Source organism: Apteryx rowi, unplaced genomic scaffold (assembly GCF_003343035.1).
Source record: "Apteryx rowi isolate R43461 unplaced genomic scaffold, aptRow1 scaffold_233, whole genome shotgun sequence".
Taxonomy (NCBI): domain Eukaryota; kingdom Metazoa; phylum Chordata; class Aves; order Apterygiformes; family Apterygidae; genus Apteryx; species Apteryx rowi.
The window spans coordinates 353,713-374,140 of NW_020448675.1; the positions used below are offsets into that span (position 1 = coordinate 353,713).

The 20,428-nt window shown below is 39.3% G+C and overlaps 1 protein-coding gene across 5 annotated transcripts in view; it reads left to right on the top strand.

Annotated features, from left to right (window-relative positions):
- The window catches only part of ATP8A2 (ATPase phospholipid transporting 8A2), a 314,203-nt gene that overhangs the window by 152,830 nt on the left and 140,945 nt on the right, over window positions 1–20,428 (top strand). For all 5 annotated transcript variants that reach the window (XR_003253520.1, XM_026065895.1, XM_026065896.1 and 2 more), the window contains 2 exons: window positions 1,429–1,612; window positions 5,936–6,046. Coding sequence is in view for 4 of the 5 variants with exons in the window: in XM_026065895.1 (XP_025921680.1) it covers window positions 1,429–1,612; window positions 5,936–6,046 (295 nt within the window). In the remaining variant the exon portion in view is untranslated. The remainder of the gene's footprint in view (window positions 1–1,428; window positions 1,613–5,935; window positions 6,047–20,428) is intronic.

Consider the following 20,428-nt stretch of genomic DNA (forward strand, 5'->3'; position numbering starts at 1 on the left):
TTTTCTTAGGAACCTTTTTTCCCTAACTGCTTCTCAAGTCTGGTCTTAAGAGGTGGTCAGCATGAACAAGATCAAGGCTAAAAAGTAAAAGGCTGAGCAAGATAACTCTGCTATTTTTTGATCAGCAATAATCTGGCCAGGTGTATTAAAAGGCTGTGAAAGTTGCTCCCACAGGATGTGGACTCTGAAAAAAGTCATGTAAAAAAACTCCATCTCTCCCCCTTCCTCCCCTCCCAACCTTCTCCCTATTTTAACAGTAAAGCCTTTGGATATCAGTTACATGTGGTTTTTTTGTTTTTTTTTGTTTTTTTTATGTTGAGTGTATGTGGCTGACTTGAGATGTGGAAAAGTTGTGTCTAAAGCTTTATTTAAGGGAATATAAAATAATTTGGAGCTTTGACTAAAATTGATGGGGAAAGGAATTAAAGTTGTTTGTACAGATGGGCTTAGAATGGAAATATTTAATCTACTTGTGGGTATTTCCAGAATACCTCATGTGATTTGGTAACCTGATCCACCTTTTTCATGAATAAAAGGCATTTTGGGTGTCTCATCCAATTTGGTTACCTAGTCCTGAGTATTTTTCCACTTCTCCTTGGTTTAGACCACTGCAACTCTATTGAATGTCATGAATTTATGTCAAACTGCAACTGGTGTACAATGAGAGAAAGATCAGGTTAAAGTAACTACCAAAAACCTGGTAGGTATTCAGATGTTATGGGGTCATAGTCTTTGTTTTTCTATGGGAATTGAGTAATATCACTGAAGTCGGTGATGTTACACCAGCCTATAACAAGAATGGGAGATGAGGGAGAAGGCGTGGTGCTTCTGATCCCACCTGGGCATGTGATCTCAGGCTGGCGTGAGCGTGGAAAGATGGGGTTGCAAGAAGGGAAGTAAACCTAAGGAAGGAAGAAGGTAAGTCTACAACATCTTTGCCAAGCCACTGAAAATCAGGAATGCCTCAGACTGAATTATCCTCTGAACCTATTAGTGGTCTTTCTCCTTCTGGATGGAGATGCATTGTAACAGCAGACCAGGAAGCCTGCATCCTTAATCTGTAAATTGTTGTGGTTGAAGAAAGACTCCACTTTCCAGTGTTCTCCATATAATATCACTGGTATATGCTGAAGTGTATCGGGCAGGAGGGGAAACTTTTAAAACCTTCCACGTCTATTTGATCTTCTCTTTTATCATTATTTGCTTGTACTTTATGAACATGTTTGGTGTTTTTTTTTTCCCCCCTCCAAAGCTGCTTTCTTTCTGAAATGGTTTGGCACAGGTTCGGAAGCTTAGTTGTGGAAAAAAGAAACTTTCCAGTAACTGCCCTTTTAATATTTCTAAATCTAGATTACAGCCGTCCTTCTTGAAAAGGCATATATGTAACTCAGCACGTGAGAAAATGACACATTTTTCTCTCCTTTCCAGAGTGTCTCCTCTACAGAAGTCTGAAATCGTAGACATGGTCAAGAAACACGTCAATGCCATAACACTCGCCATTGGGGATGGTGCCAATGACGTGGGAATGATCCAGACGGCTCATGTCGGTGTTGGGATCAGCGGGAATGAGGGCATGCAGGCAACCAATTGCTCAGATTATGCTATCGCACAGGTCAGGCGCAAAAGCATGACTGCTATCTCTCGTTGCCAGAGAGCCGCTGTGCRGCTTTCAAGCTAGGAGCATCCCTGTTCATTTCTTTCTTGAGGCAGCTGTCTAAAGTGGATGTTTTGGATGCGTTTGGGATGCTTTGTTTTGAGTCTGTATTCTCTGGGAAAAAGCCCCATTCTCCCTCAAAGCTTCAGTTCCCTCCTGCCAGCTGTGGAACATCTCAGCCCTTCAGTAGCCAGCAAGGAGCGCGTTTGGTGACGCTTATGTTCAAGAGCTTCTCAGTGTAATTTATCTCCCTCGGTGCATGCTCTTGTCTCTTACTGTGAATAGGCATTGCAAACAGGTGTGTAAAAGTTTATCTGGCTGTTGGGAAATTTTTATTTTGAGGTGTTCCCCTCCTTTTTTCCCTTCGGATATCCAAGAATTAGAAAAAGTTCTGAAGTGCTGGCCAATATTTTCATTCCAGTATGTTATTTTGAGTGTGAGTTGGCTGAGTGCTCCCAAACTATCCCATCAAATCCAGCACTGATTACTTCAGCTAAGAGGAGAGTAAAAGAGCCTTTTTTCTTTGTTTCATTAAAGAAACCAAGATGTAGAATAAAGACATTAAAATAAGCCTGAAAAAGAAAGGAAACGCTTCAGCTGCTGGACATGCTCTGAATACTATTTGCAGCTAAGGTGCCATGCATGTGTCTTTGAGATTGATCACAGGGCAAGAACAGATGGGAGGTGGCAGGATGTAGATGTGGTCCACTGGCTCTTGTGATGTGTAAGCAGTCAGTTGATGTTTCATTCTGCCAGGGTGTAGGCAGATTTGCCATGCCAATTGATATGAATTGTTTGTTTTTGGTTTGGTTTGTTTTGGGTTTTTTTGGTAGTTTCTGTAGAAGGTGAGGTTTTGAAAAGGCATGAACACTCCTATTCTTTGGACAGGTAACTGCTCACTGTGTTAACCCTGCTGGGAAGCAAAGTGCCAGTCCTGCATCGCTGCTCTGCTGTGATCTTTGGTCAGACAGAGCACACCGGCTTTCAGGCTTGAATAACTCAGACCTTTCACCAAACATATATTGAAGATTTTAGGTTGTTTCATCAAGGACTTATTCTGTCCTGAACACTAGTATATTCTAAATATGTAGCATTATAGGAACTGCCATGATCACAAACTCTGTGGTATCTTAAAATGTCTTTCTCATTAGCTTCCATAGACTGTATATTGCCCCTGCTCTATGACTTTATTGAATATGCCTTACTTAGACTTCCTCAGATCCCTTATTACTTTCAGTTTTAGTAAGTAAACATAAGCAGTGAGAGTTCTGTCCATAGAGGGCCCTACACATTTAATTTCTCTGGTATTAGTTTCAATAACATTAAACCTGGTGAAGTCGTTTCACGTTCATGCAGTACTCTTGATTTAACAAATAAAAGGTGTTTTTTGATTTAATGTTAGAATGTGGGAAGTAAGTTGCTCTTGGTTTAAATTCCTATCTGGGAGTTATTGACAATAGCAAGGGGTAATATTAGTTTAATATGAAATAAAAGCTGGCCATGCTAGCATGGAGTTCTAACTTTGAAAAATTAGTAAAACACCGTGGGACTCTTCCCCCCTCCTCCCCCCCCCGCTGCGGTTAAATGGCATAGCTTTGTACTAGTTAGAAAAGATGCAAAGGAGTCCCTCCTGTAAAGGAGACTAATAGTGTATGGTAATGTATGTTTCAAAAGAAGTGTTCAAAAGGAAAAACCTGATCTCCATGGTGTGCATTTCTCTGAGTGAGGGCATATAACTCCCACTAAAACGTTACTGTATATGCATGCCTTGAAGGCAGAGTATGTTCTTATTGAGTAATATAAGATGACCACTATAATTTAGCATCTCAGGTTCAGATACTTCCCATGCAGCAGTATCAGAAGGAGGCACTTACGGAAGAGTAAGTCTCTATATAGACTCATTAAGGATTCCAGCAGGAATCGGAGAATAAACCAAACAAAAAAAAAAAAAGGACACTTATATCTGAGTCTGCTCTAAATAACTTCCACAGGTGAAAGGAGCATTTGTTTGAATCGTCCTTTTCCCTTGAAATGTTATTGCCCCAATGATCCATATTAGGAGAATTCCCAAATCAAAAAATTGAACTGCTTAGAGACACAGCAGTAGATTTTAATAACTTTTTTTTCTCTTAGTGAAAGGCTTTATTATCTTAATTCAGAGAGCATCTGGTATCTAGGGAGTGTTACTTTTTTAACTAGGGAAAATTCTTTTTTAATTAAATGTTCGTGTTTCAATTTTGTTCTTGGGAAATCTTGGTATGCATTTTCGCGGTCCTTCCTCCTTTTCCCCTGCTTGCCCCCCCCCCCCCCAAACAAAAACCATGGCAGGCACCTTCACCTTTCGGTCAGGATGGAGTGTCTTTCTAAAAGATAACTTTTTTTTATACAGCGATTATGCCAGGGTTGTTACAGAAAGGACTGTAAAGGCTTATAGAAACTGTTTTGCAGGTAGACCAGTCAGATAGTCCTGATGTTCCCTTCTGGTTTAAAAAACCATGAATACACTAGTATCCAAACAAGTACAGTGTACAAGTACAAAGAGCTTTTCTGTACAATCACTCAAGCATGCAGATAGCTGTGTATGTGCATAATTTCACTGATCAGCTTAAAACAAGTTAAATTTCCCTTGTCACTTCTTAACAGGACTTTTCAGTGTGAGCAGGCTTAGAACTGCAGTATTTAGGCTACTGTGGCTCCCTTGCTGTTCTGTGTAATGCCTTCATTTTCATGGGGGGACAGAATAAAGAGCAATTAATGGTAGGATTTGTCTTGCCAAACTGCAGACATCTGCAGTGTAGAGACCTGCACGCAGGAGAGYGGCCCTTTCGACTCAGTGGAGAGGCCCGTGTTTTGGCTGTACTGACTCGGATATGTGTCACCTGCAAGAGTTGTCGGGGGTGACTTGTCTGGATGTAGGTGGGAAGGTCCCCACCCCAGCACTGTGTTTGCCAGTGAATTTTGATGAGGAAAGCTATAGTTGTGCTATGCACTTAACAGATGAGGCACTAGGTGCCTAGTAAATTAACTACTCCCTTGTGTGTGTTCCACTTTCAGTCCTGCTTCAAGCTGGGCACATGCTGAACCATGAAGCTTGGCTGACTTTTATTTTCTCTTGCTCTTCCTTGCTGGCATATCCCAACAAATCTGAGTTGCCAATGCATGTCAGAAAGCCTGTTCTTACAGGATTTGTGGTTCAGTGTTTTCAGTGTTGGAAATCAGGGGAGCAGAGCTATCTCATGACAGTTCTAATTCATTACTGTAGCTTCCAGAGTTTCAAATAATATTTGGTTAAAATAACCAAGTTATCTAAATTCAGAAAGTTGAGCTTTCCCATCAAGTTGCTTCATGCAAATAGAAGCAAAGCAAATAATAGTCTTGTCCAAGAACCTTTCAGGTATGCCCATGCCAAACAGTAAATCTAATCCCYAGTTTGAGCTGTCTGCAACTGGACTAAAGAGGAATGCTGTAGGCCATAAAGAGGTTCACTGACAAAGCCAGCACTAGAAAATGATGAATTTCCTAGGCTGTGCTGTGAGATGGCTGCTGTGAAAGTCTATTGAATCCACTTGCGAAACTCTACTGAATTGAAAAGAAGTAGAACTGAGCTGTATCTCTGGGTTAAACTAGCATTATAAGGTATCATTTTTTATAAGCACTGGAGATTTATTTACTTGGCTTTTTTGACATACATTGCTTTTTAGAGTTTTTTGGTACTTTGCATAACACTTGCACAATCTTACATATTCGGTTGCTGCAAACGCTAATGTAAGCATTCATTTGCCGTAAAAGGCTGTTTGTGTCCTTTTTTCACTTGAGTGTTCCCCCTCGGGCATTTCATTTCAGCTTGAGACGGTTCTGTGAATTAAATGAACAATCTGGTAATTAGAAGGGAGCTTCATGGCTTGAACTTAGTAAGCTCTCAAATACAAAAATATTCTTTGGCCGTGAAATGAAGAGTTCACATTTATATTTAATTCAGAAGGCTGTATTGTGTTAACCTTGCCTCATTTTTCTATCAGGATAGTAATAGTAATTGTAAAACTTTTTGCCATTTAAAGCTGGTGAAGGCTGCTTACAGAAACATTCAAAGGTTTTGCTGTAGGAAAAGGTTTTTGCTGTAAATGTTTTAAGTTCAGATTTTGTGTGTGTGTGCTGCTAAACAATTTATTATTTTTGAAGAACAGCTTTTATAGCTGATCTGAGGTTTGGACTATTTTTTACTTTAACTTTTTAAAAATATTTCTTCATATATGAACAACTTGTTTTCTTTTTTTCTTTCAGTTTTCCTACTTGGAAAAGCTATTGTTGGTCCATGGAGCTTGGAGTTACAACCGAGTTACCAAATGCATACTCTATTGCTTCTACAAGAATGTGGTTTTGTATATTATTGAGGTAAGAGTAACTGGATGGATAGGCTTTGGCAATGCTTATTCTCAACTCATCCTATGTAACAGGAAAATCTCTGTGTGGATTGAGCTAAAGGGACTGAGACCCATGTTTCTACTTTTAACAACTTAGAATTCTGTTTTCCTTTCCAAATTAAGTTAGTTCACTTGAATCATTTAATGTTTACAAAAGGAAAACTGTTGAAGACCAGTTTCACTTTCAGCTTTCAGTACAGTAAAGCCTTGGATGAGAGGTCTATCGGGGACAAGTGTTTATCCCTTCAATGCAAATGTTCTTACTGAAAGTTTCTTTTTAGTTATGGAAACATTTCAAATCTAAATCTTTTATTTATAAAATTTGAATGTGGGGRTAAACTTAAATTGAAAGTGCATTTAATAGAATTGAAAAGAACTCACTAGGCAAATAAGTTAGGCAAAAAATATTATTACTGTTGCTTTCCAGTTTAAAAATACTATAGCTTAGCAGAAACTAAAATTAATTGGCCTCTTTTTTTTTCTTCAAAAAGAGGACAATTTTGCTTGTTGCCCTTTAATCTGTTATATTGTTCTACAATACTGGGGAAATCAGTAATAAATCAAGTAACCTGATCAATTTCATATCTAAAATATAAGTATTTCATGTTTTTTGTAAAAACTCATTGCCTGAAGATGTCAGATAGTGAAACTGGATTTTAAAGGAGGTCGAATAATGTTATGAATGTTATGGTTCTGTCTGCTCAGATGAGAATGTAATCTTGTGCTTCAGGATATAGTCCGAATTTAGGAAAGGTCAGGAAGGGATGTTTATATGTGCTTTTGCTTATTTGGAAAACATCAGTAAATTGGACTCAATAGATTGGTCATGTGAGCTGGTACGGCAAACTCTACGTTGTTCCTCACAGTTTGATTTATATGCGGTTATATATATGTATGTATATATTCATTTTTCTATTTTTTATTACCATTAAACAGGCATGAAGGAGGCTCATAGATAAGAAAATTAGAACATTTATAATTAGGCAGCCAGTTACCATAGATTACAGGAGATAGTGGGTAAGATATTTTACTATTCAGTAAATCATACCATGGTCAAAGTGTGTATACCTGACTCCCTCAGGGTCTGATCATCTTTTATGCATGGTGTTAGGCTCTTAGAGAACAGATATTCTCCACTAATATGCTCCATTTTTCTTCTGTTAACTATTTCTGAATTAGCTATAGTTTTGGAGGTTATAATTTCCAATACAGATTAGTCTGTTTACTGCAGAAGAGTTAAACTATGCCACCAAAATAATRGCAAGATTTGCAGTGGTGGGTGACAGCAGAATGGTAGTGTTATACAGTAATTCCAGATTTGTACAGTAATACAGAGAGTTGCCTTCTTTATATTTTATGTATTCCCCCCCCCTTTATTGTAAGGCAAGTCTCAATTGTGTTCCAACTCTTCAGATATGTTCCTGACATTTCACATGTACTTATCCTAGTATAGAAGTTGCTTTCATAGCTCTGAGACAAATTTGAACACGCTTGTGGTGATAATGAAGACTTGCTTCATTTTTAACTTTCTTAGAGTTCCTTAACTTGATTTTGGTTTACCATAATTCATGTTTTCAGTAAAGATTTTTAAGTGTTGTTGGGAATGACAGTAGTACTTATTATTGTGAAAGAGGAATATAAATAATGTAAAAAGACCTTGTCAGTGGGTTTCTTATTGAGCATGGGAATTCAGTTGTGTTTATTTTCTTCTGAATTGTTCAGAAAATGCTTAGCACCTTCATGATTGCCATTTTCCTTCTTGGATTCTTTTTCCCTTTGAACATTGGTTTTGGAAGCCCTGCTTCTCATATGTTATTGCATAGTGCGGCTTTGCTTCATTTAATTTACTTGTCAGACCATAGTTCTGTATCAAATATTGTATGGCTAAATTATACCCTCCCATATGAGAAGCTGTGGAAGGAGCTGAAGACTGGTGAAGAAATCTGGGACCTCCAGCCTGAGGTAGTTTGATCATCCCTTGTTGTAGGGAGGAGTTTTATTAGCCAGATATCACTAGATGATATATAAAAAAAGAATGTGAGGTCAGATGGTCTTTTCTCTCTTTTTGGATATGTTACTCTGTGTTCAGTTCTTTCTGCACACTGTACTGATGCAAAGGAGCCTTTGTCGTTTTACTTCCATGAATAAGTGTGTGAGTCCTTTCCATCCAACACTGAAGCTCTGCAGACAACATGTGGTTAGCTGCGACCCCGCACCTTGGGTACCCCTCGGTGTTCACCCTGTGCAAGCTCGAGCCTGGCAGGTGGTGATGGTTGGCTCAGTGCAGTTGGGAGCAAGTTTAAGACTTTAAAGAGATGCAGTAACTGAAAGAAGGAATCTCTTAAACCGGCAGCAATGAACATGGCAGAGCTCAACTTGTTTTTTAGCTCCCATAGTGAATTTGTTTCATTAGTGGCCTGAGGAACTTTTCCTCTGCAAAACTACATAAAACTAGCTAAATTGATCTGGAAACTGAAGAGACACCAGTTTTGGAATCCTGGGGGTGTGGGGGAGAGGGGAAGAGGTCTCCAGTTCTCTTTTTTGCTTTACACAAAGAAAGCTGAGCTGTTTTGTATTTCTGCCATGAGGCTTGGGGTGCTGATCAGTTTGTGGTATGGAGCAATGCTCATGAAATAGAGAAGCTCCACAAGAGAGTCAATCCTTCAACTTGTGAGAATGGTAGTTGGCTGCCCAGCCAACAAAGCACTGTTAGTTGTGCCTAGAGTATGTTCCTGATAGTTTCCCAATGCTCTGCATAAACTTAATGTTTACCTATACTTCCTGCTTGGATATGTGGTGTGCTGGGAATATTCTTTTAACATCATAATGAAACAGGGATTTGAACCTGGACTACATTCTAAGTTAATCTTCTGAAGGGTTGTACTGAGTAAATATTTATAGAGCTGAATCAAAAAAGAGCCTCGGTCAATATGACAGACTGTCAGTTATACCTTTGTTACTGTATCTGTTTTATTTCAGTGAAGCTTTCACACCTGAGGAATAACTGTAGTAAGTCTTATGTAAATGAACTTTGCAGCAGTGAAGCACTGGGGCCCGTCATAACTTTTTTTTCCCCTGATTCTTTGCAAGTATCATGGAATGGAAACAAGAAATGGTACTGAGACTTCGTCACACAGAACATCCAGACACGAAAGTTGCAGAGGCGTACATTTAAGAGAAGAGTAAACCTGAGTTAATTTAATAGTGATAAATGCTTGAGGAGAAACCTTTGCTGTCTTCCTTCCTAGCATCGCAGGATTTGTATATTAAAACCCCCCAATAAACTTAAAAATTCGTCTTCGTACCAGGAGGTATGAACTGATGCCAGGAAGATCCAAACTGAGACATTCTCTCTGAGACATTAGATTTCATTGGTTTTCTTTCCACTTGCAGGAAAGGTGGTAATTAAAATACAGAATCTGGGATTTGATCCAAAGTGCACACAGGTGACTGGCATGATGGTTTTATCATTAAGAGATGCTACCAGGTGAAGGCTGATGTGTGTTTACCTTCTTGCAATGGCTGATTCTTTGTGGAGACATGGGGGCTGTGAACTGTGTCGTGTCTTCAGCTGCCTCCACAATGACTAAAATGTGCGTTCACATTGGAACAGCTTCATGTAGCTAAAGGGCTCATAACCAAAGGCAGACCTTGGAGTCTAGAGATTACAGGAAAAATGGAGATAGGATTGTATTTTCTCTCTCCCCTGATTTAGAGTAAGAATTAATATTTGCACTCTGACTTTTAATAAGGTGAATTTTATCACTTCTGAAAAAGTGATAAAGCTCAAACAAATCTGAAAAGATTTTTGGTCTGGCTTAGCAGCTAGAAAGTTGATGTTGCTCTCCTTTTTCTGACCTGATCTCTTTCCCTTTGCATTTCTTAATCGTTATTTTTCTGATGCTGTCATTTTTCCGATGCTGTCATTTTTCCTCCTTGCTTTTTGAAAAATACAACTCAATGAAATATAAATCAAAAGCAGAAAGAAGGAAAATGGGACCTGAAAATTCAAGTTCTTTAGTCCTGATTCTTAGTCATGCTTGAGCCCATGTGTATCGCTGTTACAGAGGTGCTTCAGAATGTAAAGTTGGTGTTCCCCCGCTGATGGCCTATATGATGTTGGCAGATCGGTGCAACGGGTCTTGTGAAGCAAGCTTTTCTATCCACACACAGGTTGGTAGATAGGCTGCTCTTGTTTTCTCCCTCTTCTTGGGTCTGCTGGGTCTATCTTAACAACAGTAAGGGAATCTACTTAGAAAATCATCAGAATAGCTGCAGGGATGAAATGCAAATAAAAAGCCACTTTGGTTTTCGTTTCTGTATTTCGCTTCTCTGGCTGCAGCAGCAGCATGTGCTAAAGCCACTACTGTGGAGTGCCAAACTTTCAGAATCGTCCCAAAACAGAAGGTCAGCTATAAGGTGTTGGCTTTTAAAGACTTTACAGAAAAATACCTGGACATCATTACAAAACACCACCTCATTCAATTATTTATGTAGCTGGCTTTAAACTGACTAGTAAAACAAAAGATCTGTTTCACATCTGTTGAGCAGATATATTTCACAGGAGATGATATAAAGTTGTCCTGATGACATCAGAGCTTTGAAATATAGCTGATTTCAAATGTAAAAGAATACAGGAATGTTGCTTTCATGTTGTGCTTGGAGAAGTAGAAACACAGCAAGATCAAAGGAGATATCAGAAATATCAGGTAGGAGTTCAAGGCATTTGGGAATGGTTCTCTGGAAACAGTAGTGTTTCAGGTCAACACAGGATGTGCAAGAAAAAAGTGCTCAACACTTCACTGGACCATGTTGTTTATCTGAGACCTACTTAGGTGTGAAGCACCATTTGTATTATATATTGCAGAATAAGTAAAAAAGATGGTTCCTGTTTCAAGGTCTGGCAGTGCTGGGCTGTGAGACTCCTTGCCTGAAGCTGAAACAGAAATGAGTGGAAAGTGGGAGGGAGAGAATATGTTGCACGTAACTTGCACTGCATTATTTTCTTTTCTATCTTAAGTATCCAGAAATAAGTTGTAAGCCTAGATTTGAAAACTGTAGCTGCATGGAGGTTGAAAAGCAGTTTTTACTTACAAGCGAGCAGTGTTAGAAATGTACCAGAGAACAAAGCATCAGGATCATAATTTTTTCTTTTAGAGCAGAGTTTAAGTCTTAAAAGCTCTAGGTAAATTTGTTAATGCCTAGATAAACATGCTTTTAAATATGTGGTGATTCTGTGAGTCTGGCTAGGGTCTGCCTATGAGAAGTGTGAAGTGCTCCACGTGCTCTTTGTGGTTGCTGTTTCAGGCTGACTGATGGACCAAGTTATGAAAGCACATATGAAATACTGCTGTAAGAGACCTTTGTTTTGTTTTTTTGGTTCATTTTGTTTTCATGCTTTCCTGTCAAATGCAACAGGTATTTTAAAAATATGGAAAGAGGTCATGGGATTTTTAGGCCTTTTATCCAAATAGCTTGCAGAACGGAGTGCATCTGATAGGCTACTAAAAAATATACAGCTACCACACTTCTATGCACTGATCCCCTGACTTATAAAATCAGACTTCTACCTACATGCTTGTGCCTTCTGTTTCCAATTGACTTTGCAGCTCTGAAGGTATGGGCAGACAATGGAAAACCTTGAGCATGGGAATTATTGGAATGAGTTGAGGACTGAAGTGCAATAACTGTTGTCATAAAAAGCAACTTTGTTAAAAGATAACGTAGCAGTATTTTTCCCCCGCCTTAGACTAAAATTAAAAACATCTGGCTGTAAAATTCTTGACCAGGGTAACAGTAATACAGGCAGCTAGCTGTCTTGTCGTGCTTGTGCGTACAAATTACTCAGTTGCCCATTCAAATATTTCCGTGGACATCCAATAGTCATTACTTTCATGTACCTATACACAATCAATATGGTAAGCGTATAACAATTCTGTGTGATAATGAATGCATGTGATTATTTTTTGTATTTTGAAAATCTGGCTTTTTTGAGTTCTCACAAATGTATGTGCATCCATAATAAATAAGTTATTCCTTATGGATGTGTGCTTGCAGATGCACAAAAAGCGGGATTCAGTGGCTTTAAGATAGGCATCAGGTGTGAACTTAGCCACCTAAAGGAAACCTATGTAGTCCCCATTCAGATGGCCTTTATGAATGCCGTTGGGTCACAGAGAGCAGTTTGAGGCTGGCAGATGTGCCACAGGACCTGCAGAAGACCTTCACCTGTCTGGAGCAGCAGCATTATTAGTACTCAGGTGTCTAYGTTTAGACAACTGAATCCTATCCAGAGAGTCAGGGAGAGTGTGTGTGCATGTGTGTTTTTGAAACAAGTAAGAAAGGAATCCAAGTCCTCCAACTTGGATAATGTCAATCAGTTTAAAAAGTGCAGAATGTCTGTGGAAGTTGTATTGCTGAACTCCAGGACCTGGAAAGCACAGTAACGGTGCACAGTAATGGCACACAGTCTGGGAAGCAAAATGTGCAAGACCCAGCACTGCCTCTTTTGATAATTTTAGGAAAGAAAGGTCTTACTTGTGTGCTTGTTTTTTTGTCTGTGTTCCATATCAGCCTCATACATAGGATTAATATACCTAAGTAGAAGACTTAGGGCAATATAGAGCATGATTTTTTCCTTCTCCCCCTTCTTCCCTGCTCCCCCCAAAAGCTAATCATAGGCTTCAATTCAAGAAATCATTCTTTAGTTACAGAAAGCAGATCCTGCAAACAGCCTGCCAAACATCTTGGAATATTATAAAATGTAGTTGGCCAACCTAATCCAAAATTATACAGATAATGGCTGGAGATGCTTTGATTTTTTTTCTTTGAAAATATATCCTAATTCTTTCTCAGCTGATTTACRGCTCCTAGTTTATATTGCTGCCATTGAYAGTTTATTCCATATTTCAACCCCCTGTTGTGTAGAGGAATTGTCAGAATTGCTTATAGGCTGGTCTCATCAACTTTAATCCATGATTGACTTCTTGTTTTTTGGATTCCTAATTGAGTATGTTAATCCCAAGAGTTTTCAACGAATCGGTCACAAAGATAAATCCATGCTAATTTTCCTTTCTTTTCAGTAATATATACTGCACAGTGAATCATTAGAGAGGAGTCCATCTTTACTGAAAATCAAATTGTCTCAACTAATAAATGGCTGTTTTTAATGTGTTTTCCAACCATTTAAAAGAAAAGTGATGAAATGAGTACTAGGATTGTTTTGGCTTTTCTTTTTATGAACACTGTCACAGTTGCACATTACAACAAACTGAACTTGTAATTTTCCAATATTCCAAATATCATTTATAATGATAAATTAGACTCCTTAGCTTGGTCTCAGAATCTCTAGGTAGAACCCCTGCAAGGTTCAGTACACATTGCAATAGACTAAGAAGGAGAGATCTCMTGTGGTGTTTTATTGGGGAGGTAAATATGTTCAGAGCTTCTTCCCCCCCACCATGTATGCCTGAGATAGAGGGTGCATATGACAGGCACAGTGATTTTTTTCTCTGTAAAATTTTTCTTTTATTTAGTATGAAAAATATTAATTTCTTATTTGGAGGGCTTAAGACAAAACAATATAATGGTGTTCTCTAAATATGATGAGGCCATTAAATATGAAACATTACCCATCTCCTGAGCAGTGGGTTCATCAAAGCAGGAATGCCATTATCCATATGTTTTTCCAGTTTGTCACTAGTGGAAATGCAGGCTGATGTTTGGAAAGGGGAATGTATTATGAAGCCCAAGTAATCTGTGTGAGRAAGTTTTTGAGAGAGAAGTTAAATCTGTATTATGGAAGTTACTGACTTAAAATTTGTATAGTTGTATATACTTTATAAAGTATATATATATTTGTAAACCCCAAACCTAGTCTTTAATGAAGGAAAAATAGCTTTAACAATTCAAGAGTTATTAATTCTGAATTACTTTTGATTTCAACCCCACTTTCTTTCCAAAAGCTACAACTTTTCATACCTAATACAACTCTTACGACTTGTTATATTCTATTGAAAAACATAACATTGTTCTGACTCAGTAATATTTGGTAGCCTGTTGTTTCAATAAGAATAAAGGGAAATTGATCCTACTTTCCTATCCACCCCAGTCAGTTCAGCACATATGGCATAACCTTGTGGGCGCAAAGGAGAATGAGGCCAAATAGTAAATTCATATCAATGTTAAAAAGTGCAAATAAGCCTTATCAGGGAAAAACTTGTGCTCAACGAGTTCATGCTGAATTTAACAATGTATGCGGTACTGCACCAAAGGGGCTAATTGTGAGAAAGCTATTTTAAAATCCAATACCATATATATATGGTAATACAGCTTATTACAAATATATCCTTTGGGCCTGTACTGGTTTTCTTCGTATCTGGTCTATATCATATAAAAAGACTTCCTTTACTAGAGACATTCCTGATTTATGTGGGAATAACTGATAACAGATAAAGATCTTTTACATATTGTGTGAGGAAGTGTTTTATATCAATTTTGCTTTTTATTAGACTGAAACAATGTGACATCTTGAAGGCGTGAGGGTTTCTTGTCTTTTTTACCTGTGGCTCATTATCTTCAAAATGTTTTTCTTCAGCAATTTACTTCTCTTTGAAAATGGTAATACAAACGATTGTAAATGAGGTTACAGTTTGCCAGATAGGACTTGGTGATAGACCCTGGCCAAAATGACTAACTGGCATATTGAAACAATTAGTGATGCTCTGGTTTAKAAGTCTTGAGATGAGAATATTAGAAATTGCCCTAAAAGCATGAATATTCTATAATTTAATACAACTTGGATGATTTTACTATTCTAGGAGATGAGGAAAAGCAAAATTACTTTTATTCAATTAACTGTATTAGCTGCAATTAAAAATTCAGACACTGCACTGATATTTAAAAACACTGCTTAGCCTAGATATAAGGAGGGGTATGAAGTTCTTTTGCACAGTTCTTAGTACAGCATTTTTTAAGTAGGGATAGAGAGAGTTTGGAAGATCATATATCATTCAGTATGGCAGACCAAGTGGAGTATCTATTCACGAGTCATGCTTTTCCGCAGTTTTGCACAATCCTTTAACTTTGTTTGATCCTGAAATACTTTGAAATTTATCTTGGAGACTGATCTTGAAAATGTGTTGCGTATTGCCAGTGAGCAATCCTACTGAAGTCAGTGAATAGTAATTGAAGAATTTTCTACTTCACTGGTAGTTCTTCAAAATAAATAAGAGCTGTTTTTCCGGGTCATGTGATAGGATATTGTTGTGGGCTCTTGAACTAAAACAGTGTGTTAGTCCATGTGGGTTGCACTTCACTTGTTTGAAGTGAATAGGATTATGCCTGGCTGCAAGCTGCATGCCTATTAATAAGATCAGGCTTTCTTACTTGATGTTTCTTGAATATAGATAACCTAATGATAACAATGACAAATTGTATTTTAGYGTTTGTTTTTATTCTGTCTTCTTGAAGCACTTTACCCATGCTTTCTCTTCAGTCCTGTGAAGCACAACGAAAATTATGTCCTTATCTGAATTCTTGTCAGACATCAGTCTCATTTTTTTTTTCCCCCCAACTTTTTTCTTTCTAGCTGTAGACGCGGGAATTTCTCTGGCACATTTGGAGGCTCCATTGGAGTACATAGAAATTTTTCAACCGCCACATTTTCTAGTGCATCCAGTAGCATTGACACATGCAATTGATGAGTTCATAAATTTTACTGTCTTAATATTGCTTCACAGACAATTACAAGAGCCTCCTGAACCCTAGCCCCCCAAAACAGCGTATTATCACCTGTCCTTTGAATAAGGAAGGACCTCTTGAGTTCACAATGCATGTATATAAAATTTCTTTCTTTCTAGCATCTGCATAACGAAATGAGTGATTTTGAGGTTTTTGGAGGTGGAGGAAGGGGAGGTAGGATCATGACCCAAAGTGGCTAGGGCAGAGAAATTTAAGTAAATACAGGCTCCAGTTTTCAAGTGTTACTAGAAAACAGTTTTTCCATTTCATGTGGATGAGTACTAATGATAAGAGCACCTCTATCCAGTTTTGCTAGTTAACCACTAGAAAGACTTATTTTATTTTGGGATTTATAAAAGGAGCCTGTAACCTAGTTTAAGTGCACGTACGGAATTTAGAATAAAGTACATCACTTATGTATTTGAAGGAAAGGATGTAGAATGTAGGTTTAGGGGGGTGGTTTGCATGAACTCAGGATCTTAAATGAAACTTTTTGGCRTGGCAGGATCAGAGGTTAAAATGCTCCACATCCTCCATGATGAGTCCAGTCCCCAGTGTAAATCTGGAGCAGTGCTGGCATTGCTTTCAAATGTTATTTACAGCCGCAGCCCCTAAAGAGCCATTCTTCTTAAAGTGTGTGACCCTAGGGATATCTCCTCTATAAGGGTCTTAAGGGCCTGTGGGTTAGGACAGGAGAAGAGGAACTGCTGTTGCTCAAAGCCCTGCGTGCCTATTCCCCTGAGAGAATCCCGCAACAGTTGCTTGAGCTGACACTAGGGTGCCTTGGACTGCTGTGACGGTGCACAGTGAGTGTAATTGCAGTGGGCAACCTGTCCCAAACAACAGTTGCTTTTGTTTCACTGTGTATTGATAGGCACAGCACAGATGGATTTTTGACTATTTATATGCCTTTGGTTATTTATATGCTCTAGAGAACATGTGGTTGCCTTTTACACCTCCTTGCTCTTCTTAAAGCTATTCAGAACACATTAAAATGCCGTAGAAATAGCAAATTATGCTACCTACTGATAGTGTTATTTTTGAGTTATACAGTATATTTTTCTAAAAAGGTTTCAAAGATAAATCAGTTCCAGCTCTTTTGCAATATATTAATTCCATTGTCATTCTCATTGTTTTCCATTAGTTCTCCTCTTCCCAAGTACTTTGAACCTGATTCTCTTCTTGCACTAGTGCAGTTTGGATGCAACTCCACTGAAATGAGGGCCTCATGGACGGGGGTACTTTTTGACATTTCTGTAGCAGGACTGACAGATCACTGTAACTGGACCTGTGTCAGACAAGCAAGAGGAGAATTGGGATCAATACTTAAAGGCTGAGACCACCGTTCTCTCAAATGTGTTTGTGCATGTACCTGTACATTGCGTATAAATGTCAATACAGTCAGTAATGATGGGCTTACACTAAAACCCCAGAACTATACACCAAAAGGCACCAGGGGCCATGCTATGGAAAAGCAAAGCAAATTGTCTTGATGCATATTCCTTGTGTGTTACAAGTCCTAGCCWGCTCTAGCAAGTAAAAGACGCTGATCCTCACTGATAACTTCATGCTGTCACAAGAGTGAAGGAGGTCCAAATTTACTCTACCACTTTTTACACCTGACCAAGGCTTTTTATTTTGTATCTTCTTGCTTCTTGCCTTTGCCTTTTGCATTCATGCAAAAGCAATTAAGAGTTTGGAAAGTGAGGGGACAGAATATGTTAACCTTAGCTGTAGCACGGTTCTTCAGTGATTTAGAGAAAGTGTGTGTGTGTACACATACAAGTTGCATGTGTGTATATGTATAAACAACTGTATAGCTGTATAAATATTATCTTTATAATAAAAATTTTATTCTAATACTGTATGTTCCAATCCAAGACCAAAAGATGATACTATCTTTACTAACAAATGATGTTGCAGGTTGATGTTGTTAATTTTAACTGGCTAAAATATGTAGCTGGTTCAGTAGCGGGAGAAGTGTAAGTCATCAGTAACCAGTAACACCTGAGCCTCTCAGCATTATTTGTGATGATGGTTCCTGTCAAGTTCAATTTTGATAGAGAAGTGAGTCTTCCCTTTGGGTTTTCCAACAGCGACTTGACCTTTTGTACCTTCTGTTGCCAAGGAGTGACAGGTGCCTGGAGTGGCTTAGCAATATGACAGTCAGCCTGGGCTTTGTGTCAGCTGGTGTTCATTACCCTTAGAAACTACATGTGGTTTTGTACTGCTCGAAAATGTCTTTGTGCCTGTGTCCTGGTTCATGGACAAGATAGGCACAGATGACCAAGTTGCTTTACTTCCCCCTTCTGTTTTTCTCCCTCATTTTTTTTAATAGTGTTGAGATTGAAAAATTTAAATTGTGAATTTGAGAAAAATTAAGGGCGTGATTTTTTTTATTGTTTTTTTCACAGTGGCATCATAAATCTGTTTGCCTGCTTTAGTCTGTCCAGGTGGAGCAGCTCCTCCAGCCTTGCGCCCTGGTGACTCTGCATGGCGCTGGCCTCGGGGATGCCGCTTCCCTTAGGAAGCGCAAGTCCCTTCCCTGCGTCCCGTGGGTCGTACCAGCCGGGGCTGCGATCTCCCTCTCTCCCGAGGCRCGCGCGCTTTCCCCGCGGCGGCCCCGGTGTTTGTGCAGCTGCACGAGGGGCCGTGCGGGGTTGCAGTTCGGCCGGGTCAGGCCCCAAGGCGAACGTGAGTCCTCGCACGAGGAGGCGAGGGGCCGCGGGAGGCGCAGCCGTCCCTTCTGGCAGCACTGTAGGCTTTTGTCGGACTGAAGCGGGCCTGTTATTTTAGTAAGCGAAAGTGGGGGCTTTTGCTTGTGTATCTACAGAAAAGACCAAAACATCTGGAGGTGGAGCACGTGAGGGGGTGAATTGGTGTTCGTTATATTCCTAGTAATCTTCTGGCATCACTGCTTGGGGACCTACAGTCAACCAAACTTGCGCTTTTGGCCTGCCTGAGTATCTGTGACTCAAAGACATCCCAAGCGTGGAGCTGGGGAAGAGGGAAGGAAGTTGGGAAGTGATAGCTGATCCCAGAGGTCCACCTGAACAAAAGGCCCTTTCCCTCTGTCTGTCACGTGCTGCTCGGGGGCTCAGAGAAGCTGTGATCGCTCAAAAACTGAGAATACTTTGGAGACCCTAATCTGAACAGAGTGCACGTACAGTTGCTGGGTTTTATGGCGTGTGATTTGTGGGATGTGGAGGGGAAAAAAAGAACTTAAAGAACGTGTGTTAGGCCATCTGGGCAGCAAGGARGAGCTGGCGTGTGCTGAAATACAAGGTATTCCTGCAAGGGAGGAATGATAAAATGATGACGGTGAAACCTCTGGCAGACTTTGCTTATCTGGAAGCAGTTACTACTGTTTTTCAAATGGTGCTTAATTTACACTGAGTTGAAATAAGAAGGTGGGAGCTGTAAATCTAAGGAGAAAAAACAGGAATATATTACTGAAAAACAAGATAGTGCTTCAAGGGGCTTGAGGCACATGGATTACTGTTCTCTTCCTCAAGTCGTGAGGTACCCCGGAAAAAGCATTTGAGGGGAGGCATGGGAGAGACACTTTAAAATATGGGTCAGGATTGGAAACCTTCTGCGTGTTTGGCTTTCAACTGCATGAAAGGTTACAAGTAAGCCTGGGGAGGCCTGTGTTCTTGGCCTTGGCGGGGGGGGGGGCGGAATATGGTGCTGGTCTGTGCAGGGTCCCTGGGGGCTTTGTAAAGCCAGTTTGGGTTGGGGGAAGGGGTGCATTTTGCCAGGCACAAAGCTCTCTCCTTTTAACTTGCCTGCTTCTCTGGACAGAGCTATGTTGTCTGTTCAGCAAAGATGTCACTACATTGTTTGCTTTTTTAAAAGGCTAATATGCAAAATAATTTAACTTTTAGCCTTCTGGTTTTGATATTTAAGTATAATTGTTGGCACCTATATAGTTTCCAATTAATGACACACTGATTTCTTTGACTTTCTGCTGCTAACCCCCCAGAACAGGTACTCTTAGTGAGATCTACTCGTGAGCACAAAGGTGTTTCTGCCCAGAAGTTTGACTTTAAAAACAAACAAACAAAAACCCTCTAAATTCTCTTTTTTCAGTCTGATGGTCTTTGTTTCCTATAGGGCAGGTTGTCGGCTCAGTAAATGATCCTCTCCTGACAGCTGTGCGCTTCAGAAACTCAAGGCAAAATTCCTCTGGTCATTGCCTATCACTCCTCATGAAGCTGACAGTGCTGTAGTGAATATCTGTTATTTTTGTGTTGACCGAGTCTGTCTTTCTACCTAGTTTGTTTTTTGGAGTAGGAGGGAAATCATGCGCATGAGAGGTTTCCAATGATTTTGTTAACCAAACTGGTATTCACTTATTAGATTAATCGCTTAGTTTCTTCTTCCTTTTTTTTATGAAGAAACAAATCTACCGGTTTCTATTGCAGTCCCAAAGCAGCCGTAAATGATAAAAATGTTGTGCACAGATTGGTACTCCATCATTCAGGATTGTGATCAGATGCCTGATTAAATTTTCCATTTCCAAGGGAAGTTGTTGCATAGTGACATCTGTAATATAAAATCTAACAATACTCCTACAACTACTGTCACATTAAAAATAATGAAGATCGAT